At 49.6% G+C, this 14,565-nt stretch overlaps 3 protein-coding genes across 16 annotated transcripts in view; 2 read left to right on the top strand and 1 right to left on the bottom strand.

Moving 5' to 3' along the window:
- The window catches only part of RAP1A (RAP1A, member of RAS oncogene family), a 36,033-nt gene extending 28,275 nt beyond the window's left edge, over positions 1 to 7,758 (top strand). For all 4 annotated transcript variants that reach the window (XM_062605643.1, XM_062605642.1, XM_062605644.1 and 1 more), the window contains 3 exons: positions 2,407 to 2,550; positions 5,649 to 5,764; positions 7,022 to 7,758. In XM_062605643.1, coding sequence (XP_062461627.1) covers positions 2,407 to 2,550; positions 5,649 to 5,735 — 231 coding nt within the window. In that variant the 3' untranslated portion in view covers positions 5,736 to 5,764; positions 7,022 to 7,758. The remainder of the gene's footprint in view (positions 1 to 2,406; positions 2,551 to 5,648; positions 5,765 to 7,021) is intronic.
- LOC134157043 (adenosine receptor A3-like) overlaps positions 1 to 14,565 on the bottom strand; it is a 122,566-nt gene that overhangs the window by 46,486 nt on the left and 61,515 nt on the right. The window lies entirely within an intron of this gene.
- Positions 13,331 to 14,565, top strand: part of PLEKHA6 (pleckstrin homology domain containing A6) — a 43,082-nt gene continuing 41,847 nt past the window's right edge. For 2 of the 10 annotated variants that reach the window (XM_062605472.1, XM_062605475.1), the window contains exon 1: positions 13,339 to 13,382. The gene's annotated coding sequence lies outside the window, so the exon portion shown is untranslated. Of the gene's footprint in view, positions 13,383 to 14,565 lie in introns of all 10 variants that reach the window. The other 8 variants (XM_062605478.1, XM_062605473.1, XM_062605474.1 and 5 more) reach the window with 7 other exon arrangements.

The following is a 14,565-nucleotide window of genomic DNA, read 5'->3' as shown; positions in this document are numbered from 1 at the left end:
TAGACTTCCTCCAAAAGAAGTTGAAATTATTTTTGCCTACCAGTTAGTAATGTATTCAAAGGTTTGCCCTGAGGATTGTGGAAAAGATTGCTTGGTTTTTTACACTGAGAGCTTAAAGGTAGCTGATGCCTTTGACATTGATTGCTTTGGATTGTGTTGGTGCTTGCCAGTGGGGTTGTGGAAGCCGCAGCATCCTCTTCACTCACAGCCCTTGCCTCTGTGCAGCCCTCCTGCACTGTAAAATGGGCAAACAGGGCAGGGACATGAATTCAGGCCAAATCCTCACTAAGCCATGTGTATTGTATTTAAATAGGCATTCAGGAAAATGCAGTTTGAGCCATGAGCTGAGCGCACCAGGGTGGGATGAACCCAGCCCGCAGCTCCGCTCCTCTGGGGCTGAAGCACCCTCCCCACGCTGCTGCTTTCCCTTGGATCTTCTTTGTCCCGTATCCTGATTACCTTGTTTTGAATGGCTTTGGTTCCCTCCTTCGTTTAGCAAGCTGAACCTCTGTTTATGCAAAACTGATTTCCATTTAGGTAGGGACTATGTTTGCATAAATCCCTGGTAACACGAGTCCTTTATTAGCCTCCCGTCAGAGCCCAGTGCTTGCCTCGGCTGCACTCGCCGGAGGGGAATTTGCACCGTAAGCTGGTCAAGTTCATGGGGCAGCAGGGACTTGCTTTCGTTTTTACTGCAGTGATTTGATTTAATTATTAAAAGGCATTTCTGGTTTGTGTTAGGGGGGATGTTACTTGTTGAATCCAAGCCTGAGAGCCCTTTGAACGTTTCAGCTGTGTTCTGCTGAGTTAGGCAAACACACTCTTTCCTGTAGTTTCAGAACATGTCTCTTAAAACCTTAGTACTTAAGCATTCAATTATGTACGTCTAACAGAGTTTAAATTCCAGTCTTCTGCATGAAATGGTAGAGGATCAAAAGCTAGTTGTTCATCAAACTCTGGTTTTGGCTCTCTAATAAACCATTACTACCTTTTGAAATAACCTCACGCAGTATTTCAGGTCTTTCAAACCTGTCCTGTTTAACCATCTAAGTATCACTTTTTTTCTCTATTTTACCTGTTAACATGTGAAAATAATGTTAGCATGTTTATGTTTTGGTGTCAGAGAATTTCTCTTATCTAGGCAACTGTAAAGAATGGGATTAAGATAGAAATATCCCGTTGTTTTCTGATGTGAAATAAACTGCTTTTGGCTGTGCCTCATCTGTATTGTGACTTCAGGTTTCTGATGTAATAAATAAACCTCATTTTCCCCAAAATAAAAGTGTGGTCATTTTCTAATCAGTACGGCTGTGAGTTTTAAACACAAAAATGGATCTGGAGTGTAGTTGAATCTGGAAAAGACTACAGAGATGAACATTGAAGTCGATTAAAAACATACAGCATGTTGTAAATCGCCGGAGGAAGTGGATGATGATTTATTTTCCAGCTGGAAAGTACTCATTTTCTGTTCAAAGAATTAAATGCTTCAGGAAATGGAGTGGGGTGCACGCCCATTATCAGCAGTTCTTTTCTGCTTCTACATAGCATAAGGGAAACAGGATGCTGTTGTGTGCACACAGAGCACCGCAGTGCGTCCTGCTCATCATCTCTGGTCTCATGCTTCAGAATCCACCTTTGCTCTGCCTCTGTCATCCCCTGAGATCTGTGAGATGCAGGTTGTCAAAGCAAGCTCCAAAATCCATATGTAGCCCGCAGTTCTCAAGCATAGGAAGTGGAAAGGGCAGGTGTTCTTGTGCACAGGGCTTTCTTGTTCTTGTTCTTACGGGGTTTCTTGGCTGCACAAGAATATTCCTTTTCATTCCCTGTCCAGGGCAGAGCTTTTCAAAGGTGTTTCCATTTATTGTTGTGTGGTTTGACAGCAGGATGACAAGACAAGTCAAAGGGCTGACACATCCAACGTGTCTTCAGACACGTGCTGTATGTGCTGTTGGCTGAAATGGGCTAAGTTGACAGGCAGTTTAGTGTCCTGTGACATGAAAGTCGTGGAACCATCGAATCAGATAGTTTGGAAAAGACTTTTAAGATCATGAAGTCCAACCTTCCTACATGTCAGTAGTATATGTTTTTTTACTAGAATGATGTTGGATGTAGAGACCTGAAGATAAAATTTTACTGGTTGAAGATTGTGCTGCAATATGACTGTTGGGTTTTATAGTGTCCCCTATGTGTTTAATTCTTAGTGCACCAGCGTGTCAATAGTATGGACTGAGTTCAGCCTTTTCGCAGCAGACATCTAAATTCCACTGTAGCCTGTCAGCTCTCCTGAACCTCTCATTTGTATTGGCATTCATACTGTCTGTGTTACCCTCCTCGCATGCCTTTGTAAGCCACAGTGTTGTACATTAAATTGCTGATGTATCTCTTGTTCACTTGTCTCCTCTCCAGGTTCCAATGATTCTGGTTGGCAATAAATGTGACCTGGAGGAAGAGCGTGTAGTCGGCAAAGAACAGGGTCAGAACTTAGCAAGACAGTGGTGTAACTGTGCCTTTCTAGAATCATCTGCGAAGTCTAAAATCAACGTTAATGAGGTAACTATTGGCTGCTCCTTTGTCTTTCCTGCTTCAGCGTGAACGCTGCATTAAATCAGCAAGGGATCCTTCATATATTAATTGTGAAGATTCAGGCTGGTTCTGGAGTCTCAGCTTAAGAAAGGCTTGTGATGTATTTAGCTACTGCTTTCTGTTTGTTCTAAGGAGATCTGCTCCTTTTTCTCTGTAAAGGGTAGGTGACTTCTCCAGGTAAGTGCTTTCTATGGCCTGCGTCAGGGGACATGAATAGCAGAGGGTCCTGAGCAAGCCCAGTTAACTGGATGACTCTTATCTTAGATAAGCTCTATCTGGAAAGTACACTTTTCCAAGATAGCTGCTGCTGCTATTCAGAACATGGGTTATGCCCCATTGTACTTGTCAAGTTGCATGGTGTTGGCTATTGTTTTTGAAGTATTTGCTTTTCACATTCCTGCTACGTCTGGCTGCTCAGGCAGGCATCCCATCAGAGACCTCCTGCAGCATGCCACTGACTTAGAGAGCGCGTGCAAGCATCCATCTATCTAAGCATTTCCCTGTGTCTAAATGAGAAACACCTTTGCAGCTGGTGTGCCTTCTGCTGCTGCCTGGGGTCGCTCAGCTCTGCTTGACATCAGACACCAAGTTTTTATGCTCTGCTCTGAATTATCTGACTGTGACAGAGGCCAGGTTTCCAGCCACAAAAGCTAAGGTGACCCTACTGAGCATAGCAGGTTTGGTGCCAGGAGATAACTGGGACCGTTGAGGAGGCTGTGTGATAAGCAGGAGCAGTAGGATCTTGGACCGGACCCAGCGTTAACTTGGCAGCCGGTGGGACTTGCGCAGCTCTGTATCTGCCCTGTTGAACGGGAAGGGAGCTCCAGGCTGCATGAATTGCAGCTTCTGTGGTTGGGATTAGCCTTGCTCTAGTGTGCACTAATCTAACCTGGTAAATATAGCTCGCTGAGCTAGACTCCTGCCAGGAGGGATTTCTGTGTCTGAGCTGTAGTAAAACTGAGTGCTAACGAAGAAACTAGCGGCTCAGTCCCCAAACACGTCGCCGTGGAGCAAAGCAAACTGATTTACTTGTATCTCCCCACTTTGTGGCAGAGGCTGACCTCCCATTAGCCAAAAGTGCCTTAAAGCTCTTGAGAGCTGTGTGGGAGAAGGGGTTCTCCAGGAGGCAGAACAGGGAGCTGTCCTGAGGCAATGCATGCCTGTAGCTTACAGCCATCCTTAACGTGTGAATCCTGTGTCTGTCTGTTTCCCTGTCCTCTCTCTGCCTCCAGTGAGGCTTGGATCAGAAAGAAGGAAATTATTATCTGAAAGATTGGGTTCTGGTTTTATTGTGATCTTAATTTTTTGGTTTTATACCAATTTATATTGTCTAATTATGAAAAGCATAAAAGCCGAGGAAATCAAAGAGGAGAAACGCCATGAATCAAGCAACTGACTCTGCTGGTTATTCATTTGTTCTGCTGGTTCCTGGACTGGGGAAGTGTTTTCCGGTATTTCCCTACTTTTGCACTTCTATCTTTGTTAAAATCTAGGTGAAAGGGAGATTTCTGCATGCATTTGCTGGAAGTGAAGCAAGCCTTTCATCCAGATGATAAGCTTTTACTACAGAGTTGATCTCAGTAGCAGCGCCTCAGATGCCTTTTTGGTGATGTCTGTGATGCTCTTGCACCACACTGACGACTCTTAGGGACAGTGGCATTCCTGAAACCTTGTTACAGACTTCTGCACTCCTAGTGCTAGCACTTAAATGCTCTGACTTATGTTTTGAGAGGGATTTTCCCCCTACTTCAGCCCTTGGAAAGTGAGGAGGTTCTACCTCAAAACATTCAAGAGTCTCATCTGCCAGAGCATAGACGGTTGGTGCCTCCAGACAGTGACTCTTCCTGCCCATCGTAATCACATTCAGATCATCTTGGCTCTGGTTTATAAAGGCTTAAATACTGAAAGCTGGTTTATACCAGCAGAGACGCTGCCAGTTATTAATAGGCTTCTTCTCCAGAAACTATCTCTTTGTACCTCATCTTTACTGTGTCCGTTGGAGAGTACAAACTGCTGGTTTTGCTGATAGTAGAAAGCAGTAGCAGTAAGCTTAGGAAAGGAGCTGTATTTTACATAAGAGCTTGATTAAAGCCACCATCGTGTTCATTTCCTTTGAAACTCTTTAACTCTGCACCAGTTAAAGTGTGTCAGAAAACCTTCGGTTTCCAGTGGTTGCCATTTCTTCTAAACTGTTTCTTTGTCTTCTGAATTTCCTTGGGATCAACAAGTATTTGTGAGCTGTCAGCCACTCCAGGAAGGAAAAAAGTAAACAAGGACAAGGGTGGAGCCTTCTGAAGGTTTGAATGTTTCTCCTCAATACCGTGACCTGGCTCCAAGTGTTTTTGCAAAGCTCATTTTGCTATAAATGGGTTGAATATTGCTGGGAAAACAACTCACAGCAGAAGTGTTCACAAGAAACTGGTCCCTGCAGCTGAAAGAGGCCCTTGTAAGCATCCCCTTCTAGAAACACCGGAGTTCAGAGCACATGTTTTGCTTCTCCTTGGTAATTTTATTACTAAACCCGAAAGAGCAGGCAAAGAAGTGAGGTGGTTCCAGCTCCAGTGTGTTTGGCAAAGAGGCAAATGAACAGTGCATCCTATGCAGCGGGTGAATGAAGACCATTTCTGAAGGTAGAAGCCAAGGAGGAGGGATGCCTTTCCCTACGGAGAGAACACGCTGCTGGCCTAGCAGCACTCTGCAGAGATGATGGTGATCCTTGAGGATGTTATTCCGGTCTTTTAAAAGACATTTTGTCCTTCCCCAGTTTTTTCCCACTTTTCCAAAGCAAGGGATTTGTTGCCATTTCATTGCCGTCCTCTTCTGAAGCATTTGGTCATGCACAGCCTGAAGGAGAAAGCTGTGTGCTGCAGGATGTGAGTTTACAGCTCCCTTGTATTCTGCACACTGATGTGAGCTCTGTGCTCTCCTGTTCCATAAAAAACATGGAAAAACCATGTTTTAGGAAATGCAAGCAGTTTAATGGAATCTCTCCAGCTGCAGCCACCAGGACACTTGCATCATGTTTTATCACTTTGATTTTTCAGTTTGTGTTTTTTCATTTTCAGATCTTTTATGACCTGGTCAGACAGATAAATAGGAAAACACCAGTGGAAAAGAAGAAGCCTAAGAAGAAATCATGTCTGCTGCTCTAGACTCCCATCGTGCAGCAGCTCTGAGCCAGGTAAGAGCTGTCTGAGTTCTACCTAGAGCTTGAGCAATCAGATCCCAACCGAGAGAGGACTCACTCCTCTTCCTTCCCTCTGCTGACAGTTGTAAGTTGAAAGGGTGGGACATGGATTTCAATGCAGAGAAATAAAAAGTTGCCCACCCCAAAAAATCCTGCCCAAAACGAAACCAGAAAACCATCCCCAGGTTGGACATGGCTATAAATAATCTTCCTGTGTATCTTGGCAGGGTACTTGGTGTGCTTACAGCTACCGTTCCGTTGCACTCCTTAAAGAAAACAGCATTTCTGTAGCTTCAGGTTTTAGGGAGGAATAACACCTAGGCCTGCCCCATGAGCTGTTAGGGTGTTCGTGCTGGACATGGCCATTTCTGTAGCCTAGCTGTGATTGAGTAGGGTAAGTGGAGCTATGCAGTTAACTTGGCTTCTGATGGCTTCTGCTTTATTGATTGAGAAGTCTCTTACCCTGAGCTTTGAATGCCAGAAAATAATAGCTTAGGGTTGTAGGGAAACAATGGCTTTAGGAAAAGAAATTGAAGAGCAGGTCTTAAGAGGCTTTTCCTTTCCTGAGGTGATAGATCTGAATTTAGTGTTCAAGGCCGGGTTGGACAGGACTTGGAGCAAGCTGCTCTAGTGGAAGGTGTCCCTGCCCGTGACAGGGGTTGGGTCTGGATGAGCTTTAAGGTCCCTTCCAGCCCAAACCAGTCTGGGATTCTTTGATCTGCTCCAGATGGTCAGAATACTTCAGGGTCTCCCTCATCCTTTGTAAATCTCTGCCCAGTGCATTGCCTGCTTGTTACAGGTGGAGGTCTCCAACTCGTTAGTTGTTAAGAGCATCTCCTACATATAAAAGATGAAAACCCTCTCCCACCAATTGTGCATCCTTTGCTGAATTCAGACTGCACTTGAAGGCTGTGCCTGATGGATGGGAAGGGCACTTGCATTATCACAGCAGAAAGCCAGGGTGGGAGTTGTCTGTCACAGCTCTGCTGCAGCCATGATAAAACAAGAGCTGCTTGTTGAGAGTTAATAGTTTCCAAAGTCTTTCTTTGCTGTACTTGTGAACTCAAAAGGTGGCAGGAGCAAACCCTAGCACTTGGGGGGAAGATAAGCTCTTCCTGCTGAAGTGCTGTGTGGTTTTACTAGCTTGGATAAAGGCTTCAGGCCTGTGTTTGAGCTCATTCATCTCATCTGTAGGTTGAGAAACATCCTTCCTCCCATCTATGTTTCATATCAGTTTTTCACTCTCTCTAGATTGCAGGAATGAAGAACTGTTGCCTACGTGGAAAGTGCCAGCATTCCCGACTTCAAACCCTTATGGAAATGAATCACATATCTGAAGAAGCTTCTCCTGTTTTTTATATACTATGAGAAGAATTGAGATCTTAACCTGGTTTGCACACAGTCCCTTGGGAAAAGAAATTGCTCTGTGTATATCTCTTGGAAATTTAAGACAATAGTACTCCTCCTTTGCAATAGCAGTTAACAGAAGTGAACATAAATATCATTGACTCTAGTGTCTGATTATACAAAGGAGCATGGATGCATTTCAAATGGTAGATATTGCTTCTATAATTAAAACTTCATATTGACCATTTTCTCGTCATTTCTCCCCATCGAGCACTAAAAATGTCCCACCATTATATTTTATATCTGTAACGATAGATCTCTATTCCCTGAAGTTTCCCTTTGCACTCACTGCAACAAATAACTTTTTGAGTCATTGACTTCATTTTATATTTAAAAGTTTCCAGAATATCATTATTTTCATTCTGCCATTATATTCTAATTAAAAATGTTTGTGCATAATGCTTTGGAAAAATGGGTCTTTTATAGGAAAAAAAAAAGAATACCCTGGGATAACTGATTTCTATGGCTTTAAAAGCAAAAATATATAATATACTAAACCAACTCTAATATTGCTTCTTGTGTTTTACTGTCACAGATTAAATTACAGCTTTTATGAATGATTAAATTTTAGTACATTTTCATTTGGTTCCTGTGTTTTTGTTGCGGTTTCCAGGCTCTGGGGTTTTTCCGTGTGCTGTGAGTTCCTCTTCCCTTCTGGTAGATCCTTTGTCATGACAGGTACCCCCAGTGTGTCCTTAGGCTGATGCGATGTCTTCACGCACCCTCCTTGCTGGATGTATTTCATCCCATCACACGCTCCAGAAGGCTGCTTTTAATGACTTTTGTGTCTTCTTTTGAACGGTTAAAGATTGTATTCAGGTGCAAATGTTCCCTCTCTGCTTTTATATGGACAAACGTGGTTTCATCCTGTATCCAGGTCTGGCTTTGATGGTCCTTGGGCTCACAGGATGCTGCGCTTTAGGGATGGAATCCCTGTGTTGACAGTGCCACCTGCCGGGCAGAAGCCCCCAGTGAACCCTCCTGGTGATGCTCTCCTGCTCAGCATCTCCTCACAAAGCTGTGGAGTTGAGAGTTGGTTTTGTCTAAATACAGCTTCCTAAAGCAGGTATTTGCTTTTAGGCCAAATGAAGGCGCTTTTAGTTTCATTTTGGGTTTGTTTTTCACTACCTGTTGGTTTCATAAAGTTTAAAAGAGCAGGATCTGAAGACACCCATGGGTGCTCGGCCTCCATCCTCCTGTCTGTATGCATGTAAAAGAACTGCCTCTGGGACCTGTGGGGCCCAAATCCTGTCCTCGGTGTGATGCTGCTGAAATTCCTGCAGTGTTGGAGGACTTGCTCCTGCTTCGCTTCTGTGTAAGTGACACGAGAAATGTATCTTCACAGTGGAGAAAACTCAGACTGGACTTTGTCCTGGTTGTTGGGAATCTGAATGTAAGAGGTGGTGAATGGTTGTTCCTGGATGCGTTGTGTAGCTTTTTACTGGAAACCGGGGGGGGAAATGTCTATAAATGGGTTTTCCTAAAGCTGTTTGTTACTGATGCAGCTGAATTATGGAGACCCCAGTCTCGAAGTGCAGCCCAAGCAAGATGGGATGGAAACATTTGAAGGACAGTAATGAAAACATCTTCCTACTTACAAGCTACTAGGACAAACGTAGTTACTTAGCTGGTTGTCTTCAACCTTCCTATGCACTTCCTTTTTCAGGAGGAGCAGAGCCATGGTAGTTACAGGTTGCTTATCTTTACCAAATGTAAGACTGTTGTAGTAATAAAGTGATTTTAATGTACATGCTGATTGCTAGAGGTCTCTTCTCTGTTCCAGCATCAGCTTTCATTCCTGGCACTGTAGGCTTAGGAGAAGGGGCTTGATGTTTGCGCTTTGGAAGCTGGTTTCTGGGGTGCCTGAGAGCACTCCAGTAGATAGAGGGAGTTTTAGGTGGTAAAGCAGTGGTTGATTGCGATGGTGGTGGCACCATTGCGGAGCTCACCGTGTGTAAGTGATGTGTAAGTCACTTCTTGTTGCCCTCACTGGAGCAGAGTGTTGAGGTTTGGGGTTACTTTGCCCCTTGGTTTGTGTAACTTGAAGAATGATGAGCACTGCACAGGTCTGAAGGTATTTTGAGGAGGGGTTGGAAGCATTTTCAGGCTTTGCACTGAAACACATCTGAGGTGCCACTGTTGAGTCCCTGGTTTCACTATCCCTGCTCCACGTGGGACAGTCACGGCGCAGGAATGTCTGGAATGAGACCAAGGGCTGCTGGTTGGTCACACCTCTTCTGGAGTCATGGTTTGCAGGGCGAGCTTTCAAGTTACAGAGCTCCAGCCTGGTTTTGGTTGGAAGGGACCTTAAAGCTGGCTTTGCCACAGGTACAAAGGGAAACTTGCTGCCACGGTGAGTACCCGATACCTGCAGAGCAAAGAGAGGTCCTGCTTGGAAAACAGGGCTTTGGTGCTGATGGGTCTGTGGTTTGTGTAATGGATGCAGCTGCACCGGAGCGGCTTTTCCTACCCCGCTGTTGTGTGACCCCCAGTGGGAGCTGCTCCCTGCCTGTGGGAGCCGCTGCCCCATTTCCCTGCCCATCACCCAGAGAGGAGGCACTCCAGGAACCAGGAACAGAAAATAGCTGCAGACTGCAGCCCTTTTGCATGCAAAGAGCAGCCCTGGGCTGGGAATGGCTGGGACACGGGCCCAGCTCTCTCGTAGGGACTTTGTGTTGAGAAGAGACAAAGACCCAGCACCAGGGCCATTTGGATTCAGCACCTTTCCCCCTTCTCATGCAGCCTCCTTGCTCTAGGCTGGCTGTTTGAGGTTCCGGAGGTAGTGCAGATGTGAAATGAAGCCAGGCTTTCGGCACAGGGGAAGCAGGGTGTAAAGATTTCCCGTCTAGAGCCGGAGGGAAGTTCTGCTGGCACCTCTCCATGCTGGAGCTATGGTAACGCGGGTTGGGAGTGCTGGGGATGGATGTGGGAGCGCTGGGCTGCTGTGCCTGGTGGGAAACGTGTTATTCTGGTGCTAAAAGGCTGTTAAACGTCTGCCTGCAAGCCGGGTGTCTGTGCTATGGAGCAGCAACCCCAGCAGCAGCGTTCCCTGGCACCATCTATCAAATTACAGGCAGTTTACAACCAGACATAGAAAGGGTAGGAAGCAATTAGGCTTTTTCTGCTTAGCAGCTCTTTCGCTTGAGGTGGTGACTGGGCTCCGTGCTTGAGCTGGGGAAGATGGGAAGGAGCAGAGAAATCCTGCTTGTCCAGCATCACAAAGCACAGGGGTGCGATGGCTGTGGTGTCCCCATATGGGCAGTCTGGGGGGTAAAGAGTGAGGAGATGACAGCCTGATCTTACAGTGTTGTCTATTGACAGCCAGGCAGGAGGCACAACGCACGGGTTGCATCCATGGGAGCACATGGCTCGCCCTGCAGTTGCATTTCGGGTCTGGTTGATGGAGTTGTTTGTCCAGGAGATGGTGCCAGAACCGCGCAGCAGCGCAGGGATGTGCAGCCACAACCACCACCACCACCCCAGGGCCACTGCAGAGCCCGTGGCCACCCAGCCGCCTGTGGAGGGATGGGCACAGATGTGGGGTGAGCGCAACAGCAGCCCCGTTCTGTGACATTCCTGATGCGTGACCCACGCAGGGATGGTCCTCGGCCGCTGTTTGCTGCCTTGGCAGGGCAGGTCACCCGCGATGGGCTGGGTGTGAGGAGCAGCCGGGGACAGGCGTCCTCCTGCCCGCAGCTCAGAGCGTGGCACTCGCTGTGCCTTTGGATGGAGCCAGGCTGAGAACACTGGGGCTGCTGAGCCTGGAGGAGAGGACCCGCGTGGAGACCTCAGAGCAGCTTCCAGTGTCTGAAGAGGGCTACAAGGATGCTGGAGAGGGGCCGAGGGGCGATGGGTTCAATACACAATAGAAGCAGTTCCATCCCCAGCGCCTGGTTTTGAGTTGCTCTGAGGTGCAGCACCACTGCATGGAGCTGCTTTAAGCCCTGAGCATTGTTCTTCGCTATGTTCGGGTGTTGAGCTCTATGGAGGCAGAGTGTTGACAGGAGAAGCAGAGCAGGGCCCCTAATCTTGGGGTGCATCACAGCAGCATCGCCCCGGGGCTCCTGTGGTCGTTAATCCGGTGGTGATTGATGCTCTGTGGATGGGTTCACTGATGGTAACTGATAGCAGTGGTGTGACTGGGGTCAACCCGGGGCAGGTTCTGTGTCAGGCTGTTCCCACCAGGCAAAAAGCCCGGTGTTGCAAACCCCAATGCACAACGTCATTCCAGTGAGCCACGGGAGCCTGTGGCCTCCTCAAGTCCTATTCACGGCACGTGTGGGACACAGAATGGGGTGTCTGGTGTGGCATCGCTCCCTGCGACACCAGGGTCCGCTCCGATGCTCTGTGATGGGCTCGCTGGGACTCACCGGACGTGTTTTTCTCACCCGGTGTTCAAAGAAGCACAGGAAGAGCTTTCCCGAGGCTGCAGGGGAACTGGTTTCCCTGAATCCTGGCAGGGAACGGCTCTGATGTGAGGAATGAGCTCCAGCCGACTTCCTCCCTGCTGTGGGGACCAGCTCCCTCCCTTCCACCTCTGAGGCCTGACCCAGCATCTTCCTCCTTGTGCCATGAGAAGCTCTGCCGAGGCGCCGCTGAGGCAGGAGGACAATTGCCTCCTTCGCAGCCACCCGGACCCCACCTTTCCCCTTAAAAGCCGTTTAATTGAGGGCTAAGAACAGGCAGAGAGAAAATACCCACCGGGCAGCTCCGAAAGCGCTGCAGATAATCATCAGGGTGCCCTACATACAGCCTGGGCTTGGCTGCGACATCAGACGGGGCAGCAGAACCTGCCATTGTTTGAAAGGAACAGGAGAGGGAAGTACCCGCTCCGTAATTACTCACCCCGAGTTAATGGGTGGTAATTACAGCGAGTAGGCAGCGGCGGGAGGAAGCTGTGACGGGGGCTGAGCCCTGCAGAGTCATGGGGAGAGCTGTGCCCCAGCAGCCCGGCTCGCAGGCAGGGTGTCAGCGCAGCTCCGAGGGGGTTAACTTGATGGGTTTGGTTGGGAATTCTTTCCTTCTCCCTCCCTCCTCGGTTATCCGCAGCAAACAGAGCCCGGGTGGAAGCTCGGAGCTGAGCAAACTCCTGGGGGGACCCGGAGTGCTTGGGCACATCCCAAGCCGGGTGCTGGCCCCGCTCTGGGCCTGAGCCCCCCCCGCCCCGTTGCTGTCCCCATGGGGGATGACATCGACTGGCTGGACCTGCCGGGCAGGTGGACCTACGGCGTCTGCGGGGATGGACGCGTCTTCTTCATCAAGTACAGTTGTGGCTGCGGGATGGGGATTGAGCTGGGGTGTAAGGGGGCTGCTGCGGGTAGGGGAGGGTTAGTCTGGGGTGGGAACACCTTGCTGCAAACCTTTGCACTTGGCTGCTTTCCTAGCGCACGCTCATCCCTCTTCCACCCCTCTTCTCCTTGGGTCACTGCTGCCCCAGCCTGGTGGATGCTAAAACCTGATCCTTCCATTCCTTTGTCTGGAAAAGTCACCCTTGGTGATGGGAACGGGCTCCCTGGGTGCTGACATCCCCGATCCTTGTCTTCCACAGTGATGAGACCAAGTCCACGAGCTGGGTGCACCCCAGCACAGGCTACTCCATCCAGAGCGGGCACTTCTCCTGTGCTGGTAAGGGATGGCTCTTGGGTCTTGGTGCGTGCTCTTTGCCTTCCCCAGGCATTGGAACCTGGAGATATGGAGTGAAAGCCCCCAGCAATGCAATGGAGACCCCAAAAAGCTGATCCTTGAATGTGGGGAGGGTTGAGAGGGGTTGAATGATGCGCACGGCCGTGCCCCATCTCCTGGACATGGGGTATCCAGCTTGACAGGGGGGTTCAAGGAGCTTTTAAGAGTCTACTTCAGCAGAGAGACTCTTCTGTGGTCTCAGACCTGTCACTGATGGAGAGGGGACCCAAACTGCTTTAAAAATGCAGTTTGAGCATGTAGGAACCCACCAGGGCAGGATGGAGCATCCCGAAAGGGTCAGGAGCATCCTGAAAGGGTCAGAAGCATCCTGGAGCTCCCTGCCTGTGTTCCCCTACCCTTCCCTGTGGCTGCTCCTGGTGAAGTGGGACCTTGGTGTGACAGTGGGGAGGGCGATGACTTCATGGGGTGATGGAGGGTGACCCTGCTTCTGCCTTGTCCTTCCAGGGCTGCCCCGAGGCTGGGAGGTGGACACCACAGTGCACGGGGGCTTCTACTTCATCAAGTAAGTGAGAAGGGGTCTGGGGGAGAAGCTTCTGCCTCTTGCCCCCACCCTCAGCTGCTCCAAGCCCCTGTGTCCAACCTGGCCTTGAGCACTGCCAGGGATGGGGCAGCCACAGCTTCTCTGGGCACCCTGTGCCAGCGCCTCAGCACCCTCACAGGGAAGAGCTTCTGCCTAAGAGCTCATCTCAGTCTCCCCTCGGGCAGGTTAAAGCCATTCCCCTTGGCCTGTCCCTACATCCCTTGTCCCAAGCCCCTCTCCAGGTTCCCTGCAGCCCCTTCAGGCACTGGAGCTGCTCTCAGGTCTCCCCTTCAGGAGCCTTCTCTTCTCCAGGCTGACCCAGCCCAGCTCTCCCAGCCTGGCTCCATGTGCTCTGAGGCACATGTTACCTGTCCCTGCATGGCCACGGTGGTCCCTGTACATGGTTAAGCAGGGACCAGGCCCAGCTTTGGGCTACATCCTGCACCCAGCTGCTGGGACAGGCCCAGGAGGCAGCTCCGGTGCCAAGTCACCGTTCCAGATGCAAATGTGTGTTCTGAGGGCAACGGGAGCTGCAGGGTGGCGTGGGACAAGCCAGGCAGCCCCCACCCTGCATCAGCCTGCAGGGAACGGTCCCCTGGAGCCCAGTGAGGGCTTTCTGCATGGCTCTGCAGTCCTGATGCTCTTGGGATGGAGCTCAGGGTCCCCAGGGCAGGTGGTGCAGAGCTGGCTGCGCTGAGCGTAACTCAGTGAGGCTCTGGCCCCAGGTGCTGCTCCAGGAGCACCGGTTCATCCCAGCAGGTTGCTCCCCGTTGCCTCTCACCCCATCCCTGCCTCCAGTGCAGGAGCTGGGACCCTGGCGGGGTGATGCTGGTGTCTAGACACAGAGCTGCAGGGCTGTGAGCCGGCTCCTGCTGGGTGAGGGTGTTCCAGACGGGATCTTTGAGCCCGTTGCTATGTGCAGGTCCCTCTGTGTGCTCAGACAGCCGTAAACCCTGCGAGAGCAAAGATCCCAAGGGCTGCAGAAAGCACCGGGATTATCCGGTCTAATCTGTCGAGCAGAGCCAAGGTGTCCTTGGATCAGCCCCACATCGAGTCGTGCAGCCATAACCATCACCATGGTGGGGAACCCCCCCCGGGCAGGCTGGAGCTCGTGTCTGCAGTGCGTCCGGGATGTCCATGATTCCCCGAGCCCCATGGTGGCAGG

Source organism: Pezoporus occidentalis, unplaced genomic scaffold, assembly GCF_034315485.1.
Source record: "Pezoporus occidentalis ecotype Australia unplaced genomic scaffold, CSIRO_AGI_Poc_V1 ctg92, whole genome shotgun sequence".
NCBI lineage: Eukaryota > Metazoa > Chordata > Aves > Psittaciformes > Psittacidae > Pezoporus > Pezoporus occidentalis.
This window is presented reverse-complemented; position numbering and strand designations above follow the sequence as displayed.